General features: G+C 45.3%; 1 protein-coding gene and 1 pseudogene across 1 annotated transcript in view; one reads left to right on the plus strand and one right to left on the minus strand.

The window, feature by feature from the left end:
• GLDC (glycine decarboxylase) overlaps window positions 1–21,839 on the plus strand; it is a 113,060-nt gene that overhangs the window by 554 nt on the left and 90,667 nt on the right. The window contains exon 2 of the mRNA XM_004065375.5: window positions 254–332. Coding sequence (XP_004065423.4) covers window positions 254–332 — 79 coding nt within the window. The remainder of the gene's footprint in view (window positions 1–253; window positions 333–21,839) is intronic.
• Window positions 5,253–5,774, minus strand: LOC101128141 (large ribosomal subunit protein uL23-like; annotated as a pseudogene).

A 21,839-nucleotide genomic window follows, 5' to 3' on the forward strand; every position in this document is an offset into this window, starting at 1 on the left:
TGATTAAGAGTGGGCTTACCGGTTAGCTCCGGTTGCAACTGAAATCCAACCCCGAGTGGCGGAATCTCCACCCCACTTCACGATTTTCTTTCCTCCAAATCATTCTGGCTTGCTCAGAGTTTTCCTTTTCTTTTAAAAAGAACCCTAATTAGGCGATTTAAATGAGGTTCCCACAAGGCTTTGTAGTCGCAAAACACAGAGGTGACTCTTTTAACTCAGAGGCACTTTCCTCTGCCTTGCGTTTTAATTTTAGAGCATTGATGAATTGATCGAGAAGACGGTCCCTGCCAACATCCGTTTGAAAAGACCCTTGAAAATGGAAGACCCTGTTTGTAAGTGGCCGGGAGGGCTCCCTTGGACTTAGATTATTCTGGCCTATTTGTCTTTTGTGGTTCCCTGAAGATCGAGCTCTGGGGTTAGGATTGCTCAGGACGGGGAATGTGTGGATTAAAATAAAACAGTGGCGGGTACCTCCGGAGCCGCGGGAAGGTGGGATATTTGGTTCTCGGAGCAGACAGTGTTGTGTTAGGAGAGAGTCGATGTCGTGCGGTTCTTGGTCTTTATCCTAGGGCCCCCGCGAGCTTCCCCTGCGTTTTGTAGCAGATTCCCCACTTCCCAGGCACCCTCTCACCGGCCAGGGTGCTCTCATACTTTGGGTTGAGAGGTGTCATTACCTGCGCAGACCCGGATAGACTCAAAGGATCTAGGAATTGCCTAAGGTCGTGCAACTGGGGAAGTGACCAGACATCTGGCCTCCCTCCCCCACGCTTCTTTAGATCGCAGTATCTTCCAATTGTTTTCTTACCTCACGTCCAAATTTTATTATTTACCAACTGAAAGACAGCAGTACTTTTCGAGTCCCAATGGTTTTTCTTTTCTTTTTTTTTTTCTTTTTTTTTTTTTTTTTTTTGAGACAGAGTCTCTGTCGCCCAGGCTGGAGTGCTGTGGCTTGATCTCGGCTCACTGCAACCTCCGCCTCCCTGGTCAAGCAATTCTCCTGCCTTAGCCTCTTGACTAGCTGGGATTACAGGGCCGCACCACCACACCAGGCTCATTTTATATTTTTAGTAGAGACAGGGTTTCTTCATGTTGGCCAGGCTGGTGTCGAACTCCTGACCTCAGGCAATCCGTCTGCCTCGGCCTCCCAAAATGCTGGGATTACAGGCACGAGTCACTGTGCCCTACCCCGAATGGTTTTTCTAGAAAAACACACAAATAAGATTTACATTTGTTTAAGAAAGGTCAGTTTAGTCATAGACTTTCTTAGAATTTTATTTTAGGTTTAAAATACTTTTAATGGTCCAAGATTGCTTTTCAGGGGTATTTTTATGTGGGTATTTGACTTCCATGGGGTGGGGGGACAATCCGTAAGTCAAGGGCACAGACAGAGCTCTTAAAAAAAATCTCATCTGGTTATCTCACTTTCAATCATGGAGATACTTATCTCTTTTTCTTCTAGAGTCAAATGAAGAGAGAGCAGCTGTTTTATTTTGTTGCTATGATAGAAAAGATATAGTGTGCAGATGGCAAGCTTTATTTTGTTTGAAGGTGGACATTTGAGGTATGGAGCCTGTCTGCTTCAGGTTGGCTGCTCAGGCTATGCTGAAGGCTGCTGCCTTTGTTGGTTTCAAATCTGATGGTCATTGAAAACCTGCATGTTTTGTTGAATTGAACTAATTGAGATTTAGGGATGGTCGGAGGGAAGCTTTATCTATTTCCATTTTAGAAAATCAGAATCCTGGCTGGGCACAGTGGGTCATGCCTATAAAGTCAGCATTTTGGGAGGTCTAGGCAGGTGGATCGCTTGAGGCCAGCAGTTTGAGACCAGCTTGGGCAATATGGCGAGACCCCATCTCTACAAAAAATACAAAAATTAGCTGGGTGTGGTGGTGTGCGCCTGTAATCCCAGCTACTCCAGAGGCTAATGTGGCAGAAACACTTGAGCTGGGCAGTGGAGGTCGCAGTGAGCCAAGATGGCTCCACTGCACTTCCGCCTGAGTAACAGAGTGAGACCCTGTCTAAAAAAAAAAAAGAAAGGAAGAAAAGAAAAGAAAATCAGAATCCTAATTCATTTGATGTGTGAAGAGTGAAGAGTTGTGTATCTTTAAAGCAGGGTATTTTAGGTGAATATTTGAACAAGTGAATCCCTTCCTGAGACTTTCACAGTCAGGGAATGTTTAGGTTAGCTAGTTTTATATTATATATACTCTAAAATAAAATGTTCTTTTCAGAGCATTAGAGCCTGGGAAACATGGCAAAGTTGTGTATCCTTTTTTAGTTTAGTTCTTGGTTCCAGCTGAATAATTTGAACATTAAGGGATTCTGATTCTTCACTGTGGAAGTGGGCTCCTGAAAAGTAATTTGCAACTTGAATATAAACTTAATTTTTTTAGTTTTGAAATGGATTCTTGTTCTGTTGCCCAGGCTGGAGTGCAGTGGCATGATCTCTACTCACTACAACCTCTGCCTCCCCGGTTCAAGCCATTCTCCTGCCTCAGCCTCCTGAGTAGCTGGGATTACAGACGTGCACCACCATGCCCGGCTAATTTTTTGTATTTTTAGTAGAGATGGGGTTTCTCCATGTTGGCCAGGCTGGTCTTGAACTCCTGACCTCAGGTGATCCACCCACCTTGGCCTCCCAAAGTGCTGGGATTACAAGCATGAGCCACCATGCCCATGCCATATAAATTTTAAACCTAGCAGCTTCTGTGACATTTTGAGCTTGTTCCATCTAGTTTGGGATGATTCACGCAGAAAATATTGCACAATCAGAAGTCCCCCCATTCCCTGAAATGGACCAGTTCTCCAACAAAGCTTGATTCTTGGAATAGTGAGCTGGTGGTGTTGGGAGAGTGGAGGAGGATGCATCTGCAAAGGATGAATTTTGACTCTGAGGCGTGCACGTGTCATGGTGAATGAATATTCTCCGGGTGGGGAGAGCAAATTGGTGCATGTAAGCTCTGGTAGTAGCGTTTCCATTTAATAGTGGAACACCATTACTCAAACTTGGTTTCATGTGAATGCCTGTGTTGTAGTGTAGTCAGAAAGGAATTCTGGATTAAATATTTGTTTGCCATGTACGGAGAAAACTGTAGTGAGAGCTAGTTATAGGAGTGTTAAATGTCCTCATTGCAGAGTAAAGATTGTGATCAGTTTGGAAATACTTGGGTTACTTATTACACATAACTCAGTAATCTCAGACATTTATGTAGTGCTTACCATGTACTGGACACTCTTTAACGTGCTTTCGTGTATTAATGTATATTACAACCCTATGAGGAAAATACCATTAATACTTCTGTTTTAAAAATGAAGAAACCGTGATATTCAGATGATGCATGGCTTGCCCAAGGTCATAGCTGGTAAGTGGTGGAGGCAGAATTCAAACCCAGGCAGCCCAGCTCCACTGTCCACACTCCATCCACTACTTTGCTCTCTCTTCATTTTGTCCTTTGCAAGGTCGTGGGTGTACAAAGTGGAAAACTTCTGTCCTGACTCACCTGGAATATCCAGTTTACAGATGTGCACAAACCCAGTTGCACTAGAATCACCCTGCCATATGCCAACTGCCCCAGCGGAAACGCAGCAGCTTCCTGGCAGCACAGACGTGGGAACACTCAGGCCTGCTGCTAGGGCAAGGGAAGGGGTCACGGAAGTGCAATACTGAAGAATGAGCAGTGATGCTCTGCTAGATAAATCTGGGGGAGGCTGCTGGAGGTAGTGGGATTAACATGTATAGGACAGAATGGCCGGACAGAACCAGGGGAGGACGGGTGGTTCATCAGTCACTAAGGATGCTCCCCCTCTTCTTGGACAATTCAGAAAGTGCCTTGAAAAAATACTTTGATCATGAACTGGCTGCTAAGTAAGTCATTATTCAGAGAAACAAGCAAAGCTATTCAGTTCAAAATCCTGTCCTGTTGAAGTGAATCCCGCATTCCCCATCCACACGCACTCAACAACAACAAAAGGACTAGAAGGATATGTGTCACTGGCAACACTGATTTCTCTGAATGGTGCCCTTATTAGTGGTTTTAGCTTTCCTTTAATTACTTTGCAGTTTTGAAATTTTCTGCAGTGTAGGTATTCATTTTATAATTAATTCAAAGTTAAAAATTACTTTATGACCAAAGCCAGTTACTTTTAGCTATGGTATGCCTCGCTGTGTAGTCTTTTCAGTGAATTCATCTCAAGGCAACTAGACTGAACTCATCGTAGATAAACTGCAGGGATTAAAGTTTACACAAAATTGCACATTGCTTGTGGAAGAGAGAGGAGAAACTAAACCCTCCAATGTTCACATTATTCAACTAGAACTGAGGAGATGAGTTGTCAGAATGATGGACTTGTGCCAGCTGAATGTTCCAGAGTGATTTCTACTAAATGGTTAATGGAGGGCAGTGAGCAGAGGGAGGGAGCATTGTGTAATGCAGCTGCAGGTGTTGGCTTTGTCACCCTAGTTGCGCGCTCTCCTGAACTGACCCCAGGGGCAACTAGGCCATGGCAGCTGTTCCCCAGGCCGAGGCCACGACTTGTCTTTAGCCAGATGATGCCCATTGCCAGGTCCTGCCTGTAGGCCCCGCAGTCTGTGACAAGGCTTTCCTTTGGCCATTCCCGACTCATTCAATTCCCAGCTTATAGGAATTATTATTTCTTCTTTAGGATGATTCCAATAAATTTCCATTAAATGACTGTAACAGTAAACATTAGCTAAATGAGAGAAACAAAGGCTGTAATGAGCTTGCTGTGGCAAGGGAGTCAGACTTGCATTTTGACAGAGGAGAGGAAAGCTTTATTGTGGAAAAAAGGGAAGCCTTTAGGTATGTTCTGATTGGAGGTTGTTTACAAGGGAAGCTGTCTGAGGATTTACTAGAAGTCGGGCATCTGATGTGATTGGTTATGGGCACATGTTTGGCTTAGCCTGGTTGGTCCTATGTTGGAAGTGGGACAAAAATTAGGGAAGCTATCAGTTATTAATCAAGTTCTGGCCATTTGGGGCCAATTGTTAGGGAAGTTGTTGTTCGGTTTCCTGGATTGTCACTAGAGATAGCAATCTGGCTTTCTCTGTAAGTCTAACTTGTAGCAGGCTGGCTTCCTTGATTGTTTATCCTAAGTAAGCAGGTTAGTTTCCTGGACAGGTGTGGGTGAAAGTTCTATTTTTAAATATGGTCTGGTAATTGCCTATTTGTATATGTAGTCCCTCACAGCAGAATCTGTTTTGTCCATATATATATATATATATATTTTTTTTTATGGTGAAAAGATATATATATATTTAGAATTAGGCAGCTGGACTCAGTTTAGATGATCCCAATTTTGTTGGCAACATCCAAAGCATCATAATCAGGAGCCAGTGGAACATATACCTTCTCTCCATCAGGCCGAATCAGGGTGTTGCCCTTGGCCACATCAATGTCATAGAGCTTCTTCACAGCCTGTTTAATCTGGTGCTTGTTGACTTTAACATCCACAATGAACACAAGTGTGTTGTTGTCTTCCATCTTCTTCATGGCAGACTCAGTGGTCAGCGGAAACTTGATGATAGCATAGTGGTCAAGCTTGTTTCTCCTGGGGGCGCTCTTCCGAGGATATTTGGGCTGTCTCTGGAGTCGTAGGGTCTTGGACCGCCGGAAGGTGGGTGATGTGCGGATCTTCTTTTTTTTTGTGGCTGTGGACACCTTTCAACACTTCCTTCTTGGCCTTTAAAGCCTTCGCTTTGGCTTCGGCTTTAGGAGGGGCAGGAGCTTCCTTCTTCGCTTTCGGCGCCATCTTGTGAAAAAGCTCTGTTTTTGTCATTAATTCTCAATAGGCAGATTGGACTGTCACCTTGTTGCCTAATTGTTAAATGTTTACTGACTACTATTGAAAGACACTCTGAGGATATACTTTTTTTTTTTTTCTGAGACAGAGTCTCGCTCTGTTGCCCAGGCTAGAGTGCAGTGGCACGGTCTTGGCTCACCACAACCTCTGCCTCCTGGGTTCAAGCGATTCTCCTGCCTGAGCCTCCCGAGTAGCTGAGACTACAGGCACTCACCACCATGCCCAGCTAATTTTTATATTTTTAGTAGAGACGGGGTTTCACTATGTTGGTCAGGCTGGTCTCAAACTCCTGAGCTCGTGATCTGCCTGCCTTGGCCTCCCAAAGTGCTGGGATTATAGGCGGGAGCCACCGTGCCTAGTGAGGATATACATTTGAATAAACATAGTCACTATCTCCAAGGGGCTTACATCTTACCTTCTTAATATAAATAGATCAGACAGACAGTTAAAAAGTTCTAGGTGCCATGAAAGCTGTGGGTAAAATGTCATGAGCGTTCAGAAATGATGTGAAATGGGATGGAAAGACAGAGTTAAGAGTTGGAATATATCTTCTCAATGTAAAGAAGCAAAGATGAAGCTGGGAGCAGTGACTCACGCCTATAATCCCAGCACTTTGGGAGGGCGAGGCAGGTGGATCATCTGAGGTCAGGAGTTCAAGACCAGTCTGACCAACATGGTGAATCCCCATCTCTACTAAAAATACAGAAATTAGCTGGGCGTGGTGGCGCATGCCTGTAATCCCAGCTACTTGGGACGCTGAGGCCGAGGCAGAAGAATCGCTTGAACCTGGGAGGTGGAGGTTGCAGTGAGCTAAGTCGCGCCATTGCACTCCAGCCTGGGCAACAGTGAGACTCTGTCTCAAAAAAAACAAACAACAAACAACAAACAAACAAACAAACAAAAACTCAAGCAAAGGCAGTACCTTCACTGAGAAAAAGGAAATGGAAAAATGCAATGTGCAAGACATAATTCGGCAAGCACTTGAATATTGTTGCAGGATCATCCCTGATGGAATCTTAAATAATTATGCTATCAATTATTTGGGGGATATTCAGATAAATGTCAAAGTATATCATGGTAAAAGTGGAGGGGTGAAAATATTTGTTTTAAAAGTGATGAGATTACAGGCTGACACCTGTAATCTCAGCACTTTGGGAGGTTAAGGTGGGTGGATTGCTTGAGCTGAGTAGTTCAAGACCAGCCTGGGCAACATCCTGTCTCTTTAAAAAAAAAAAGTAAAAAAAAAATTTTAATGTGTTGAGTCCTAAAATAAATTATGATCAGTTTTTCCTTTCTTATTAAAATTAGAATCCCAAACTAGAAATCTCAGTCTTGGCTGGGCACAGTGGCTCATGCCTGTAATCCTAGCACTTTGGGAGGCTGAGGCGGATGGATCACTTGAGGCTAGGAGTTCAGCATCAGCCTGGGCAACGTGGCAAAACCCTGTCTCTACTAAAAATACAAAAATTAGCTGGCTGTGGTGGTGCATGCCTGTTGTCCCAGCTGCTCAGGAGTCTGAGGCAGGAGAATTGCTTGAACCTGGGAGGTGGAGGTTGGGAGATGGAGGTTGCAGGGAAGAGAAGGTTGCAGTGAGCTGTGATTGCGCCACTGCACACCAGCCTGGGCGACAGAATGACTTCATGTCAAAAAACAAAAGACAAAACAAAATAAAAAAATCCTCAATCTTGATAAAGTATCTTTTTTTTTTTTTTGAGAGAAGTCTCGCTCTTATCCCCCAGGTTTGAGTGCAATGGCTCGATCTCAGCTCACTGCAACCTCTGCCTCTGGGGTTCAAATGATTCTCCTGCCTCTGCCTCCCAGGTAGCTGGTATTAAGTCACCTGCCACCACGCCTGTCTAATTTTTGTATATTTTAGTAGAGACGGGGCTTCATCATGTTGGCCAGGCTGGTTTCGAACTCCTGACCTCAAGTGATCCGCCTGCCTCGGCCTTCCAAAGTGCTGGGATTTTCCAAAATGCTGGGATTACAGGCGTGAGCCATTGTGCCCGGACTTTTTTTTAAAAAAAAAAAAACAAAAAAAACCAGTTCTGCTCTGTCACCCAGGCTGGAGAGCAATGGCACAATCTCGGCTCACTGCAACCTCCGCCTCCTGGGTTCAAGCAATTCTTCTGCCTCAGCCTCCCGAGTAGCTGGGATTACAGGCGCCCACCACCACACCCAGCTAATTTTTGTATTTTTAGTTGAGATAGGGTTTCACCGTGTTGGTCAGGCTGGTCTTGAACTCCTGACCTCAAGTGATCTGCCCGCCTCAGCCTCCCAAAGTGCTGGGATTACAGTCGTGAGCCACTGCGCCCGGCCTATTTTGGGTTTTTTAATTTTATTTTTGAGATGGGGTCTCACTCTGTTGCCCAGGCTGGAGTGCAGTGGTGTGGTTACAGCTCACTGCAGCCTCGACCTCCTGGGTTCAAGTGATCTCGCACTTCAGCCTCCTGAGCAGCTGGGACTACAGGCGCATGCCACCATGCCCGGCTAATTTTTGTATTTTTTCTAGAGACAATCTTACTGTGTTGCCCATGCTGGTCTCGAATTCCTGGGCTCAGGAAGAATCCTTCCGACTCTGCCTCCCAAAATACTAGGATCATAGGCGTGAGCCACCTTGCCCGAACAACTTTATTTTTTAGAGCAGTTTTAGGTTCATGGCAAAACTGAGTGAAAGCTACAAAGATTTCCCATTAAATCCACTGCCTCCACACAAGCGTAGAGTCTCCCATTATCAGCATTGCCTACCAGAGCATTTGCTACAATTGAACCTACATTAATGCATCATTATCACCCAAAGTGTTTTTTTTTTTTTTTTTTTGAGACGGAGTCTCACTATGTCACCCAGGCTGGAGTGCAGTGGCATGATCTCAGATCACTGCAACCTCCGCCTCCTGGGTTCAAGCGATTCTCCTGCCTCAGCTTCCTGAGTAGGCGAGACTACAGGCATGAACTACCACGCCTGGCTAATTTTTGTATTTTTAGTAGAGACGGGGGTTTCACCATGTTAGCCAGGCTGGTCTTGAACTCCTGACCTCAGATGATCTACCCACCTTGGCCTCCCATAATGCTGGGATTATAGGTGAGCCACTGCGCCTGGCCTCACCCAAAGTGAAGATTGTTTACGTTAGGATTCAGTCTTGGTGTTGCACATTCTAGGGGTTTAGACAACTGTAGTATAACATCTGTTCATTATCATCATTTTTATTTTAAAACATTTTATTTTTATTTAATTTTATTTATTTTATTTGAGACAGTATCTTGCTATGTCACCCAGGCTTGACTACAGTGGAATGATCACAGCTCTGTGCAACCTCGACCTCCCCGGCTCAGGCAATCCTGTCACCTCAGCCTTCCAAGTAGCTTAGACCACAAGGAGGACCACCGCACCTGGCTAATTTTTAAAATTTTTTTGTAGACATGGGGGTCTCAATATGTTGCCCAGGCTGGTCTCAAGCTTCTGGGCTTAAATGATTCTCTCATTTTGGTCTGCCAACATGCTGGGGTTATAAGTGTGAGCCACCACACCCAGATCCTATTATTATTATTATTTAGAGACAGGGTCTTGCACTGTCACCCAGACTAGAGTGCAGCGGTATGACTATAACTCACTCTAACCTCAAAACATATTCAGTGCTATCAAACTGAAATCAATTATACTGTATTATAAATATAGTGCTATTCTTGAGGACTATTATGGTACATAGGACCATTTGCCCATACATAAAGTGCCCTAGACTACTCAGCTTTTGGTTTTTGGATTGGTGTTTGCTATCACCTTTGTTATCAGTGGGTTATTAAGCTACTATTGCCAAATCTCCTTCTACAGCTTCCTCCGTCTGCTTCCATTCTGCACTTATTGAGAGTCAGTTGTAGAAGATAAGATACTGCTTTAGGCACTTGGTGTACAAAAGTCAGGAGGTAAAAGATGATAAAGATATCCCCAGCTATAGGTTATAACTTATAAGGAAATAGATATTGAATAGTTTGATGAGTCTGCAAATAGGATGGAGACTTCGTCTGAAGTTATGGCATGAGCAGAGGCATGGAAGTGTGGAAATACGTGGTTATTTGAGGGATGGTGAATAGACCATGTGGTTAGAATGTTAGATTGCAGAGGGACATGAAAAACAAGGTATGGGGCCACAATATGGAGGGCTCAGAGCCAAAAGGGATTTATTTTCCCCCCTCTAAGTAATGGGTAGACAGGAAAAGTTACTATAGGGGGAAGTGGAAGGATTGATCCTGTGTTTTGCAGAGTGCCTCTGAGATCAGAGGAGAGGGAGGGGGAGAAGCAGGAGAGGGAAGGGGAGCCTCCAAACTAATGCAGGTCTAACTGTGGTGGAAGGGGAGAAAAGTAGAATGAAGACTGGGTAGGAAGAGTCTTACAGTACAGAACAGATCTAAGAGAGTTTCCATCAGGCCCACATGGAGTCCTGGAGCTACAGCTGCCCATGGGAAGAGTCTTACATCTCCAGAGAATGAATGAGTCTGCATTAGTTTTCCGGCAGAGCTTAGTCACTGGCTTCGGGAAGCCCAGGAGAAGCATGGCGGTTTTTTGTTTGTTTGCTTGTTTTTGTTTGTTTGTTTTGTTTTGTTTTGTTTTGAGACACGGTCTGGTTATGTCACCTAGGCTCAAGTGCGGTGGTGCGATCTCAGTTCACTGCAACCTCTGCCTCCCAGGCTCAAGCGATCCTCCCTCCTCAGCCTCCCTAGTAGCTGGGACTGCTGGCATGAGCTACCACGCCCGGCTAAATTTTGTATTTTTTGTAGAGATGGAGTTTCGCCATGTTGCCCAGGCTGGTCTTGAACTCCGAGCTCAAGCAACCCGCCTGCCTCGGCCTCTCAAAGTGCTGGAATTAGATGCATGAGATTCATGGTTTTGGATTTTTTTCTTTTTGAGACAGAGTCTTACTCTGTTGCCCAGGCTGGAGTACAGTGGTGCAATCCTGGCTTACCGCAGCCTCCACCTCCCAGATTCAAGATTTTCCCGCCTCTGCCGGGCGCGGTGGCTCACAGCTGTAATCCCAGCACTTTGGGAGGCTGAGGCGGGTGGATCACAAGATCAGGTCGAGACCATCCTGGCTAACACGGTGAAATCCCGTCTCTACTAAAAATACAAAAAAATTAGCCGGGCGTGGTGACGGGCGCCTGTAGTCCCAGCTACTTGGGAGGCTGAGGCAGGAGAATGGCGCGAACCCGGGAGGCACAGCTTGCAGTGAGCTGAGATCGTGCCACTGGACTCCAGCCTGGGTGACAGAGTGAGACTCCGTCTCAAAAAAAAAAAAAAAAAAGATTCTCCTGCCTCAGCCTCCAAAGTAGCTGGGATTACACGCCTAGCTCATTTTTGTATTTTTAATAGAGATGGAGTTTTGCTGTGTTGGCCAGGCTGGTCTCGAGCTCCTGACCTCAGGTGATCCACCCTCCTCGGCCTTCCAAGTGCTGGGATTACAGTTGTGAGCCACTGTGCCTGGCCAGAAGCATGGTTTTTGTACAGACATGGTGGTTGATCCAGAGAGGCAGGAGATGAGGCTGTCGGTCAGTTTCTAGATGGGGTAGTGATGTTGATGTCATTGATTAACAGAGGGGGAACAGGGAGAAGTGGAAGAAGAGATTGGGTCTTGCTTGAGCAGAATTGGGTTTGAGGTATTCGTGGAATATGCATTTGGAAAAGTTGAAGCAAAAGTTGCAAAGTAGAGTCTAGAGATCCAGAGAGAGAAGCGATGGAGTTGCAGATTTAGTGAGTTTTCCGAACAAATTCATGAGAATTAGTGAAATTTCCCAGGGATGGAGTGTGAGGAAGAAAGAAAAGCCAGGATATAAGGAAATAAAACATGCAGAAGGAGAGAGGCAGGGCAGTCTGAGATGAAGTCATCAGAGGCAGGAGGATATATTTTCAGGCAGGGAGTTATGGACCCCTGTGTCGTATTCTGGACCTTTCTTAGGCAGAAGAGGGAAGAAAGTCTGCATAAAGACATAAGGATCCTCCGAGGTGGGAGGAGTTGAGGGGCTGCATTTCTGACGATCTCTCTGCATGAGAGACAGGAAGGCTGAGACTGAGCTCTAGGGAAAAGTGAATTTCAGAAGAGCTATTGTGTGCATCTGGGTGGCGAGGACCCTTGATCAGCCTGCAGACAGGGTCTGCTGAGAGCATCTGGGTGGCGAGGACCCTCGATCGGCCTGCAGGGAGGGTCTGCTGAGAGCATCTGGGTGGCTAGAACCCTTAATTGGCCTGCAGGCAGGGTCTGCTGAGAGCATCTGGGTGGCGAAGACCCTTGATCGGTCTGCAGATAGGGTCTGCTGAGAGCATCTGGGTGGCAAGGACCCTCAATCAGCCTGCAGGGAGGGTCTGCTGAGATTGAATAGCGGGAATTTGTAAGGCCTGTTTGAGTGTCCTCCACCCCACCATCAGTCAGTGACTTGGAAGCAGGAACAGAGAAATGTGGTGACTGAGTTCAGCCGAGGGGAGGACTTCAAGGTCCACTAGTCAGCTCAGTGAGGTTGAGAGAAAGGTGGGGCAGCCCCACCCACATTCTGCCTGGAAGCTCAGTGACCCGCCTCAGGAGGCTGGGAGTGAGGGCCCGGGCTGCACCGGGGCGGGTGCTAGAGAACAGGGATGTGAGCCGCTGTGGGCGAATCTGTGTTGTGACTTCCATTCTTCATGTCCTCTTTCCCACTCCATGAAATAGCACTGTGCCTTGCTTAAACAAGTCTCAGTTATACGATGTATGAATAACTTTGACTCATTTTGACTCAAGTTTGCTTTACTTTTTGTAAGTCCAGAGTATTCATACAAAAATGCAAACTGAGAATTTTAGTAAGAATTCTCAATGCCTGTATCATCAACATACTAACTGAATGAACAATGAAGAAATAAAATTTTGGAAAGTCTGAAATTATTGTAGACACTGCATTATTTTATACAACTTTCTTAATAGCTGCAGGTTTCCACTGATAAATGTTTCACTGAGGCTCACACATTTTGGGATGTAGTTGAACCAAATGTGAGAACAATTTATGCATTGATTCATCATCATGAGTCTGTGATGGGTGAGTTCCTGGGCTAGCCATATGTGAAAGTTTAGGTGAATTTTCATTGCAACACATTGATTCACCTGTATTTTCTGAGCATTTACTATAAGAGATTACAATTTACTTGGTGTGATTCTGGGTTGGACTGCAAATTTCTCCATATGACTTTTTTTTGAGGTAGGGTCTCACTCTGTCACTCAGGTTGGACTGCAGTGGCATGATCATGGCTCACTGCAGCCTCAACCTCCTGGGCCAAACAGATCCTCCCACTACTTCAGCTTCCTGAGTATCTGGACTACAGGCATGTGCCACCACATGGACTAATTTATTTCATTTTGTAGAGACGGGGGTCTTGCTGTGTTGCCTAGGCTGGTCTCAAACTCCTGGGTTCAAAACATCCTCCTCCCTTAGCCTCCCAAATTGCTGGGATTACAGGCATGAGCCACTGTGCCCAGCCCATATGCCTTTGATCTATAAAAAATTATCTTTTTCTCAAGCATGATACACTGTTTGAGTTGGACTCTTAGGACATAGTCTTCCTTCTTGTTCTTGCTCTGTAGGCCATGACAATGTACCTTTGGGGCAGCAAAGAGGGAAAACAAATCCTCTGGGACCTGCACTGATTCTCATTTCAAACTCAGCATTTGGCCTGAATACATAGGTCAGCTGGTATTCCAGATAAATACTATGAATTGCAATGTTTCTCTGTACATTTCTTAACATTTGTAGATTAAATGAAAAGGGGCCTCCCACAGGAAGGAGTATGATCCAAGTTCAAGGAGTAAAATAACAAGACATATCAACCCTTGTCCCACTCCCCACTGTGAATGTTGTTTTGGTTTTGCTACAGCTGGTAGGGTCTTGAAGCTATGCATCTCTCGGGTGATCAGGAAGAGCTGCAGAGACTGCTCACTCATACGGAGACAAGGGACCAAGGAGTCATCAGAAACATAGATGGGACACGCCTCAGCTCCATTTCAGTGGAGGTGTCCTGAGGAGGGCGGTAACCCCTGAGGGTCATGAAGGACTGAATGAGGTGTGGTATTAATTGGCTGAGCAAGAAGACAGGGAAGAGCCTGGCAGGCTTAGAGCAAGGAGACTCAGAGCCCCAGGTTGGGCCTGCGTGCTGCTGCCCTGACCACATCCTTACACATGGCACAGCTCTGCTGGTCTGCAAGGGTTTTAGGTTCAGTTTCCTCTGTACACTGTGCAGAGCGTAGCGTATGGATTGGCTTGGCTTCCTGGAATGATTCAACACATTCTGTGATTCAGCTGACTTGGCTAGTGAAACCCTCCTCTGCCCAGGGAGGAAACTTGACAAGTAACAGGGAGTTGGGTCTATGGACTGGGTAAGTGTGCTTGATCCAGGTGGCTATGGGGGAGAGAAAGGAGTGCTATAAGTGACTGGGTGATGTTGGGGAAAGGATCAGCGTGCAGATGGAATTTGCATCCAAATTCTGACTTCCCTTCAGAAAGATAAGAAAGTCCTGCCATGCTGTCATTCATGGTCTGTTTATCTTGATTGACACCCCAGCCCCACCCCCTGGTTCCCTCTCAGCTTTACAGCTGAGGATTAGGATGTTGGCAAGAACAATCTGCCCAGGCAGTCTCTGTCCTCACATTCTGGCCCCAGCTTTCCCCTTACCCTCTAGCAGAGAAAGGCCTTTCTCAAACTGGTGACATTGGGCAAATTCAAATACGAGTGTGTTGGTTTTCAGTCCTGATGATTTCCTTGGAGACCTTTTCCTAGTGTCTTGCCAAGCACATGGAGGCCGAAGAGTGAGGGAGGCTCTGACGCGGTTAGTGGCTGCTGTGTGTGAGGCGCTGCTGGCTGGGCTCCCCAGAACATGGTCTGTGGATGGCCTACTGATGCCTGGGACCGATGGGATGTACACCCGTGTACCCATGTATTTTACAAGGAGGATTTCATTCTACATGCAACATTTTAATTTTATTTATTTATTTTTTTTCTGAGACAGAGTCTCGCTTTGTCACCCAGGCTGGGGTGCAGTGGCGCGATCTCGGCTCACTGCAAGCTCCGCCTCCTGGGTTCACGCCATTCTCCTGCCTCAGCCTCCCAACATTTTAATTACAAATACACAATATAGGCACATTGTTCAAAACTTAAAAGCACAAAAATATATACAGGGAGACCAGGTGGGGTGGCTCATGCCTGTAATCCCAGCACTTTGGGAGGCTGAGACTGGAAGATTGCTTGAGTTCAGGAGTTTGAAACCAGCCTGGGAAACATAGTGAGACCTTGTCTCTCTTAAAAAAAAAAAAAAAAAAAAAAAAAAGAAAAAAAAATATATATATAGTGAAAAGCAAGCCTCCCTCCCACATCTATTATCTTGTATTTATTATCAATTTCTTGTGAATCATCACAAAGATGTTCTGCTAATATATAAACAGATGCACATATAATTATTTTTAAAATATAAATGATAACATAATATTGTGGGTATATATATATATATATATATATATATATATAGTGTAAAACTTTAGGTATAGCATTTTTAGATTGTCAAAGAAGCAAAAAGCAAAACCTGAATACATTTTCCCTTATAATTGAGGCCAAAAGAAATTGTAGGGTTATGTTTGGGGTAACGGGTTAAGGATGGGAAACAATGTGTGCATGTGTGTGTGTGTGTTTAGTTGTAGCAGGTATCTTGACTCATACAGATTGCCTGTCCATTTTAATGACATTTTTCCAGTTCTTGTGGAAATTCACATAAACAGGATATTAAAACCTAGTCCTAGTAATGTATTGAAAATTTAACAGCTACTTGGGGGCCGAGGCAGGCAGATCACCTGAGGTCAGGAGTTCAAGACCAGCCTGTCCAATATGGTGAAACCCTGTCTCCACCAAAAATACAAAAATTAGCCGGGCATGGTGGCAGGTGCCTCTAATCCCAGCTACTCGGGAGGCTGAGGCAGGAGAATCGCTTGAACCCAGGAGGCGGAGGTTGCAGTGAGCCAAGATCGCACCATTGCACTCCAACCTGGGCAACAGAAGACTCCGTCTCAAAAAAAAAAAATGAATATTTAACAGCAAAATCACCTTATTGCTATTGGAAAGTATTTATTTGATGCAGTGGTTAGTGCAAAACTGTTGCTATTTTAGGCGCAGTGGCAAAGGAGTTGCTATAGAAGGGCTCTTATGTGGAATGATGTAAAGAGGAAGCATTCATTCTAAATTCTGAGAAGCAGAATTTAGCAAGCAGAAGCAGCGCAAGTTCTTACCTGCAGATTCTTAGGAAGTGATGCCTAGAGGCCACTGAACTCTGTTCTTGGTACATTAGGACCAGGAGATTATGCAATGCTCTGAGGCAGAATAAACAAGGTCAGAAGCAGGCATTTATTCTGCAAGAAAAGAATTTACTGTGTAGGTTCCTGAAGGATTGCCTGAATTCCTTCATGGCTGAGAGTGCAAAATAATGCACAGCTGCTGGCTGCCCTGCATAGCTGTAGGCAAGGATCCGGAAGATGCCATCTTGTCTCCAAATGTTTCTTTCTTTTTCTTTAGGCAGGGTCTCACTCTGTCACTCAGGTGGGAGTGCATTGGTGCAATCACTACTCACTCAGCCTCCACCTCCCGGGCTCAAGCAATCCTCCTGTCTCATTCTTTGACTTTTTTTTTGTAGAGACGAAGTCTCACTATGTTGGTCAGGCTCGAACTCCTGGGCTCAAACAATCCTTCTGCCTCGGCCTCCCAAAGTGCTGGGATTAACAGGCGTGAGCCACTGCCCCCAGCCTTCAAGCGTTTCTTAATGGATTCCCCCTTTTCTCATTTGGTCTCTTTCCACCTGGTTAGTTTCATTGTAGTTCATGTTCAGGAATTAGGCTTGTGCACAGGAGCAAGCTGGTTTTGTCCAGTTGAAAGGAAAAGTGTGAGGAATGTGCTCTGCTGTGAGCTTTGCTCTGGGGGGAAAATCTAGTTTTCTTTTTCCCTTTTCCCATTTGCTTTCCAAGGTTTGGATGGCACAATCACCTTCTCAGAATGCTTCTTTTACTACTCAGGAGGAAAAGGCTGCCACTTTGGGATTTAAGGACCCCATACTGTTTCCTCTAGAAAGGTAGCTCTTTTCCACGGGAGAAGAGGTGTACAGTGGTAGGAATTGTGTCCTTAGTTAGGATTTGGGGTTTTATTTAGACATCATCATGTCCCTTAACTTGGACTTAGACACTGGATTCTGTGAAGTTCAGTTTCAGGTTGGTTCAGCAGGTAGATCTCTGATCATGGACTTTTCTGTCTTCTCTCCTTTTCTCTGCATCTATTGCTATCTTGACACCAAAGTTACTCAAACTCTGGGCTTCTAGGTACACTGGGTTTGTTCTCCTGCAGATCTGGCCAAAGTGATATTTCATGAGTGGGTCTGAGAAATGGCAACCAGTGAACAAACATTTGAAACAATTCAGACACTCACTAGGCTGTATGTTTGGGGAATTCTTTTTATTATATGTGGGTGTGGAAGCCTGAGGTCTTAGATTTTATCACAGTAAGAAGCAGCTTACCCCTCTGTTCATCAAGTCACAGACTGTCTTGGCTTCTAGCTGGGAAGTTTTTGTTGGGAAGTTTTGTAGTGTTGGGCAATGGATGAGTGAATGGAAAGAAGCGTGACTAGGGACCTACCCTTAATGGCTCAAAAATGTCCATTAACTTGTTGTATAGGGGACAGCTCATTCTATTAACTCACTTTGTTCTCAACAGAAGGTAAAATTGGGCATAACTACCAAGCTGTCATGAGAACCAATCCAGGAAAACTCATTAGTCCCAAGCTGGACAGGGGCAGAGTCCACAGGTGCTTGAGAAGTTTGGCTGGTCCTATAGAGACTAGAGTATATATTTATCACCTTAGAAACTTCTTTGTCTCATGTTTGACAGTTTTTATGCTTCTGGGTCTTACAGATAATTAATATTTTGTTCTTTATTTAAGCTAGTTTGCCTTTTTTTTTGTTTTGTTTTTTGTTTTTTTTTGAGATGGAGTCTCGCTCTGTCGCCCAGGCTGGAGTGCAGTGGTGTGATCTCGGCTCACTGCAAGCTCTGCCTCCTGGGTTCACGCCATTCTCCTGCCTCAGCCTCCCGAGTAGGTGGGACTACAGGTGCCCGCCACCACACCTGGCTAATTTTTTTGTATTTTTAGTAGAGACGGGGTTTCACCGTGTTAGCGATGGTCTCGATCTCCTGACCTTGTGATCCACCCGCCTCAGCCTCCCAAAGTGCTGGGATTACAGGCATGAGCCACCACGCCCGGCCCACTAGTTTGCCTTTTAAGAATTTCAGGTATTTGATTAAAGTGTGTAAGACATCAGTGGCTGCTCTGCAGGATGCTGATTTGTATCTGGAGACCCAGAACTGATGAATTGGGCCAGTGGGTTCCTGGCTGGTCTAATGTGGCATCTTCTCTTCCTTACTGTTTGAGGACATGGGGCAGGGCATGACCAGTGCCTGAGTGGCAGGTGGTGACTGAAGGGAGGGAGATGGGAACTGGGCTGTAGTCAGGGCTCTCTCGCAAGGGGCTTGACCTTTACCTATTACCTCCTGGACACCTGTGCGGAGAGGTATGAGAGAATGGGTTTTCTTGTGAAAGGAAAATTCAAATCTCTCTTCTACTTGAGAGTCTAGGGACTTCAGACATCACCATCCCCCATGGTAGCTCTGATGATTTTCATATTTGAATGAAACACTTGAAATTTTTAAAAGGCCAATTAGTATAAATGAAGAACAAAATAATTAATTATAAAGACCCATATAAGTGGTCAGTCTTGAAACACAGTGGCAGGCACCATCTTAGTTCTTGTGTTTCTTCTTCTGTCAAGTGAAAAAATAAACTACCATTTTTATCTTCCGCAATACTCCCATTCAATTGAGCTGCTTCTTTTTATTTTTTATCTTTTTATTTCAATCCTGCTCCTTCTGTAGTCAATTGAGCTTCTTGACTGGTCTCCTGGAGCTAATTGTCAGGACTGGGGTGGTGCCCCACCCCCTTCCTGGGATCCTAGCCTCCTCCTTCCTTTGGGTGAGATCCTATCTACTCCTTCCCAGGAGGTGGCCTCTGCTGCAGACCCATAAAACTTTAACCCTACCTTTCCTATCAGTGAGAATTAACATAACAGCTAGGGCTACTATCACAGGAGTGGAAAATAAACCATAGTAAAGAGACCTTCCAAAAGTCTGCAAGCAAAATCTAAACACATTTGAGCACCTCTCTATGGGGCGAGAGCATAGATTTTTGCTGAAGGCAGGCAGAGGGGTGGCATTTTGTGTTCTCAGAGGGAAGCGATCTGGAGTTTGATTTAGTTCAGGATTCTTCTCAGCTTCTAGCCCCGAGCTCCAGGGCTTCTATCACCTCTGTGACTTTCCTGAATCTGAGTCCTTGAAGTGCATTTTTCAGAAAACTTGGGTACTACTCTTCCCCTTCCTTTGGGTGAGAGCCTATTTACTCCTTCCCAGGAGGTGGCCTCTGCTGCAGACCCGTAAAATGTTAACCCCACCTTTCCTATCAGTGGGAATGAACATAACAGCTAGGGCTACTATCATAAGAGTGGAAAATAAAACCATAGTAAAGAGACCTTCCAAAAGTCTACAAGCAAAATCAAAACAACACATTTGAGCACCTCTATATGCAGCGGGAGCTAGATTTTTGCTACAGTACCTAGTGAGGGACTGTAATTGTGGCTCTTGGCACAATAGCCAAATTCCTATCCCTCTAATCCTATTTTGTCTCCTGGGGCTGGGTATGAGGAAGGAGAGTCCTGCACTGGAAGAATTACCTTAGCAGCTTCACTTACTATGAGGACTGTTGGTTTCAGTAACCCTTTTGGCTCCCATCAGTGTCCATTTAGCTATTTCTAATTATTTCAACTACTATAATATTATTTTTCTCCAGGCATGCAGCCAAATAAAGTCAGCCATTGAGTTGGTTCTCTCAGCCGTGCTGCTTGTGGAACAACGTGACCGCAAGGCCATATTGCTTTCCTTTCCCATGCCAGGCCGTGTGAGAGAGAGAGCAATCAGTGCAAATCTTTGGGCTGGATAACTGGCGGTGCTGGTTTGACCTCCGGCCGGGTCACTCAGGGATTGTTGGGGAGGCTGCTGCACCCCTCTGCACAGACTTCCAGCACATCCCAGAACCATAGCACCAGCTCTCTTAAGCCAGACGATAATGTTAGTTAGTAAAGAGAATGATGCTATCGGGGGGCGATTACTTCCACTAGTAGAATCTTAATGATGTGTGGGAAACCATGTCTCTGGCAAAGTGCTGGAGTTCACCTGAGCCTTTTTTTTTTTCTGGAGACAGTGTCTCGCTCTGTTGCCCCGGTTGGAGTGCAGTGGCGTGATCTCAGCTCACTGCAACCTCCGCCTCCCTGGTTCAAGCGATTCTCCTGTGTCAGCCTCCCAAGTAGCTGGGATTACAGGCACATGCCACCAGGCCCAGCTAATTTTTGTGTTTTTAGTAGAGACAGGGTTTCACCATGTTGGCCAGGCTGGTCTTGAACTCCTTGACCTCAAGTGATCCTCCTGCCTTGGCCTCCCAAAGTGCTGGGATTACAGGTGTAAGCCACCGTGCCCGACCAACCTGAGCCTTTTTTAACTGGCCAGCTGGGCCCAAGAGTATTATCGTGTTTCCTAAAAATGACTGATGCAGTTTTTTAAATTAGTTTCCTATGGCTGCCATGTAATATAGTACCACAAACTAGGTGGCTTAAAACAACAGGAACCTGTTCACTCCCAGTTCCGTAGTCAGAAATCAAGATGTTGGCAGGGTTGGCTCATTTCTGGAAGCTCTGAAGGAGGATCAGTTCCCTGCCTCTCTCCCAGGTTCTGGGGGTTGCTAGCAGTCCGTGGCACTCCTTGGCCTGTGGATACATTGCTCCAGTCTCTGCTGCCATCATCACATGGCATTCTTTTTGCATGTGTGTCTGTGTGTCCCAATTTTGCTCTTCTTATAAGGACACCAATCATTGGATTACGGCTGACCCTAATCCAGCATGATCTCATTTTAACTTGGTTACATCAGTGGAGACCCTATTTTCAAGTAAGGTTATATTCAGAGGTACCATGGGGTTAGGATTTCAAAGCATCATTTTTGGGAACACAATTCAACTTGTAACACTCCTCTTATCCATCTCCCTCCTGGACTATAGTGCTGGCCTCTTACTGTATCTCCCTGGGCCGGGGTCTCCCCTCAGTGACCTTTCCACACCATCAGTAGAATTATCTTACTGTATTGTAAAAAGAATCATATTATCCAGCTTGATTTCCAAAGGCTAAACTCAGTTTGACAGACAGAGCCCTTCACAGGCTGTTGTCATTGGAGAGCTGGACCAACGCAGAACAGGGACCTGTCCCCCCTGCACAGGATCATAATTGAAGCCGGACTCGCCTACAAGGCACTGCTAATTAATCTTTCCTCCTACTGGGCGTCTGAATCATTCTGCCCCTAAGAAGATTATTTGGGAGGTGATTGGACTTTTTGCATGATTGTTCCTAGGGATGTTGTCCTTGCCTATCTTCTCAGATGTGGGTTTATTGCATTTTTACTTATTTCCTAAACTTTCAATGGAAGAAGGCAAGATCATCTTCCATAAGGTAGTTAGATTATATTACTCATGAAACTAATAACTTCAAGACTCTCTTTCCTTACTCTACTGTGGCAAAGTACCATATCTCTCTCTTTTTTTTTTTTTTTTTAATTGATCATTCTTGGGTGTTTCTCTCAGAGGGGGATTTGGCAGGGTCATAGGACAATAGTGGAGGGAAGGTCAGCAGATAAACAAGTGAACAAAGGTCTCTGGTTTTCCTAGGCAGAGGACCCTGCGGCCTGGCCTTCCGCAGTGGTTGTGTCCCTGGGTACTTGAGATTAGGGAGTGGTGATGACTCTTAATGAGCATGCTGCCTTCAAGCATCTGTTTAACAAAGCACATCTTGCACCGCCCTTAATCCATTTAACCCTGAGTGGACACAGCACATGTTTCAGAGA

This window comes from Gorilla gorilla, chromosome 13, assembly GCF_029281585.2.
Source record: "Gorilla gorilla gorilla isolate KB3781 chromosome 13, NHGRI_mGorGor1-v2.1_pri, whole genome shotgun sequence".
NCBI lineage: Eukaryota > Metazoa > Chordata > Mammalia > Primates > Hominidae > Gorilla > Gorilla gorilla.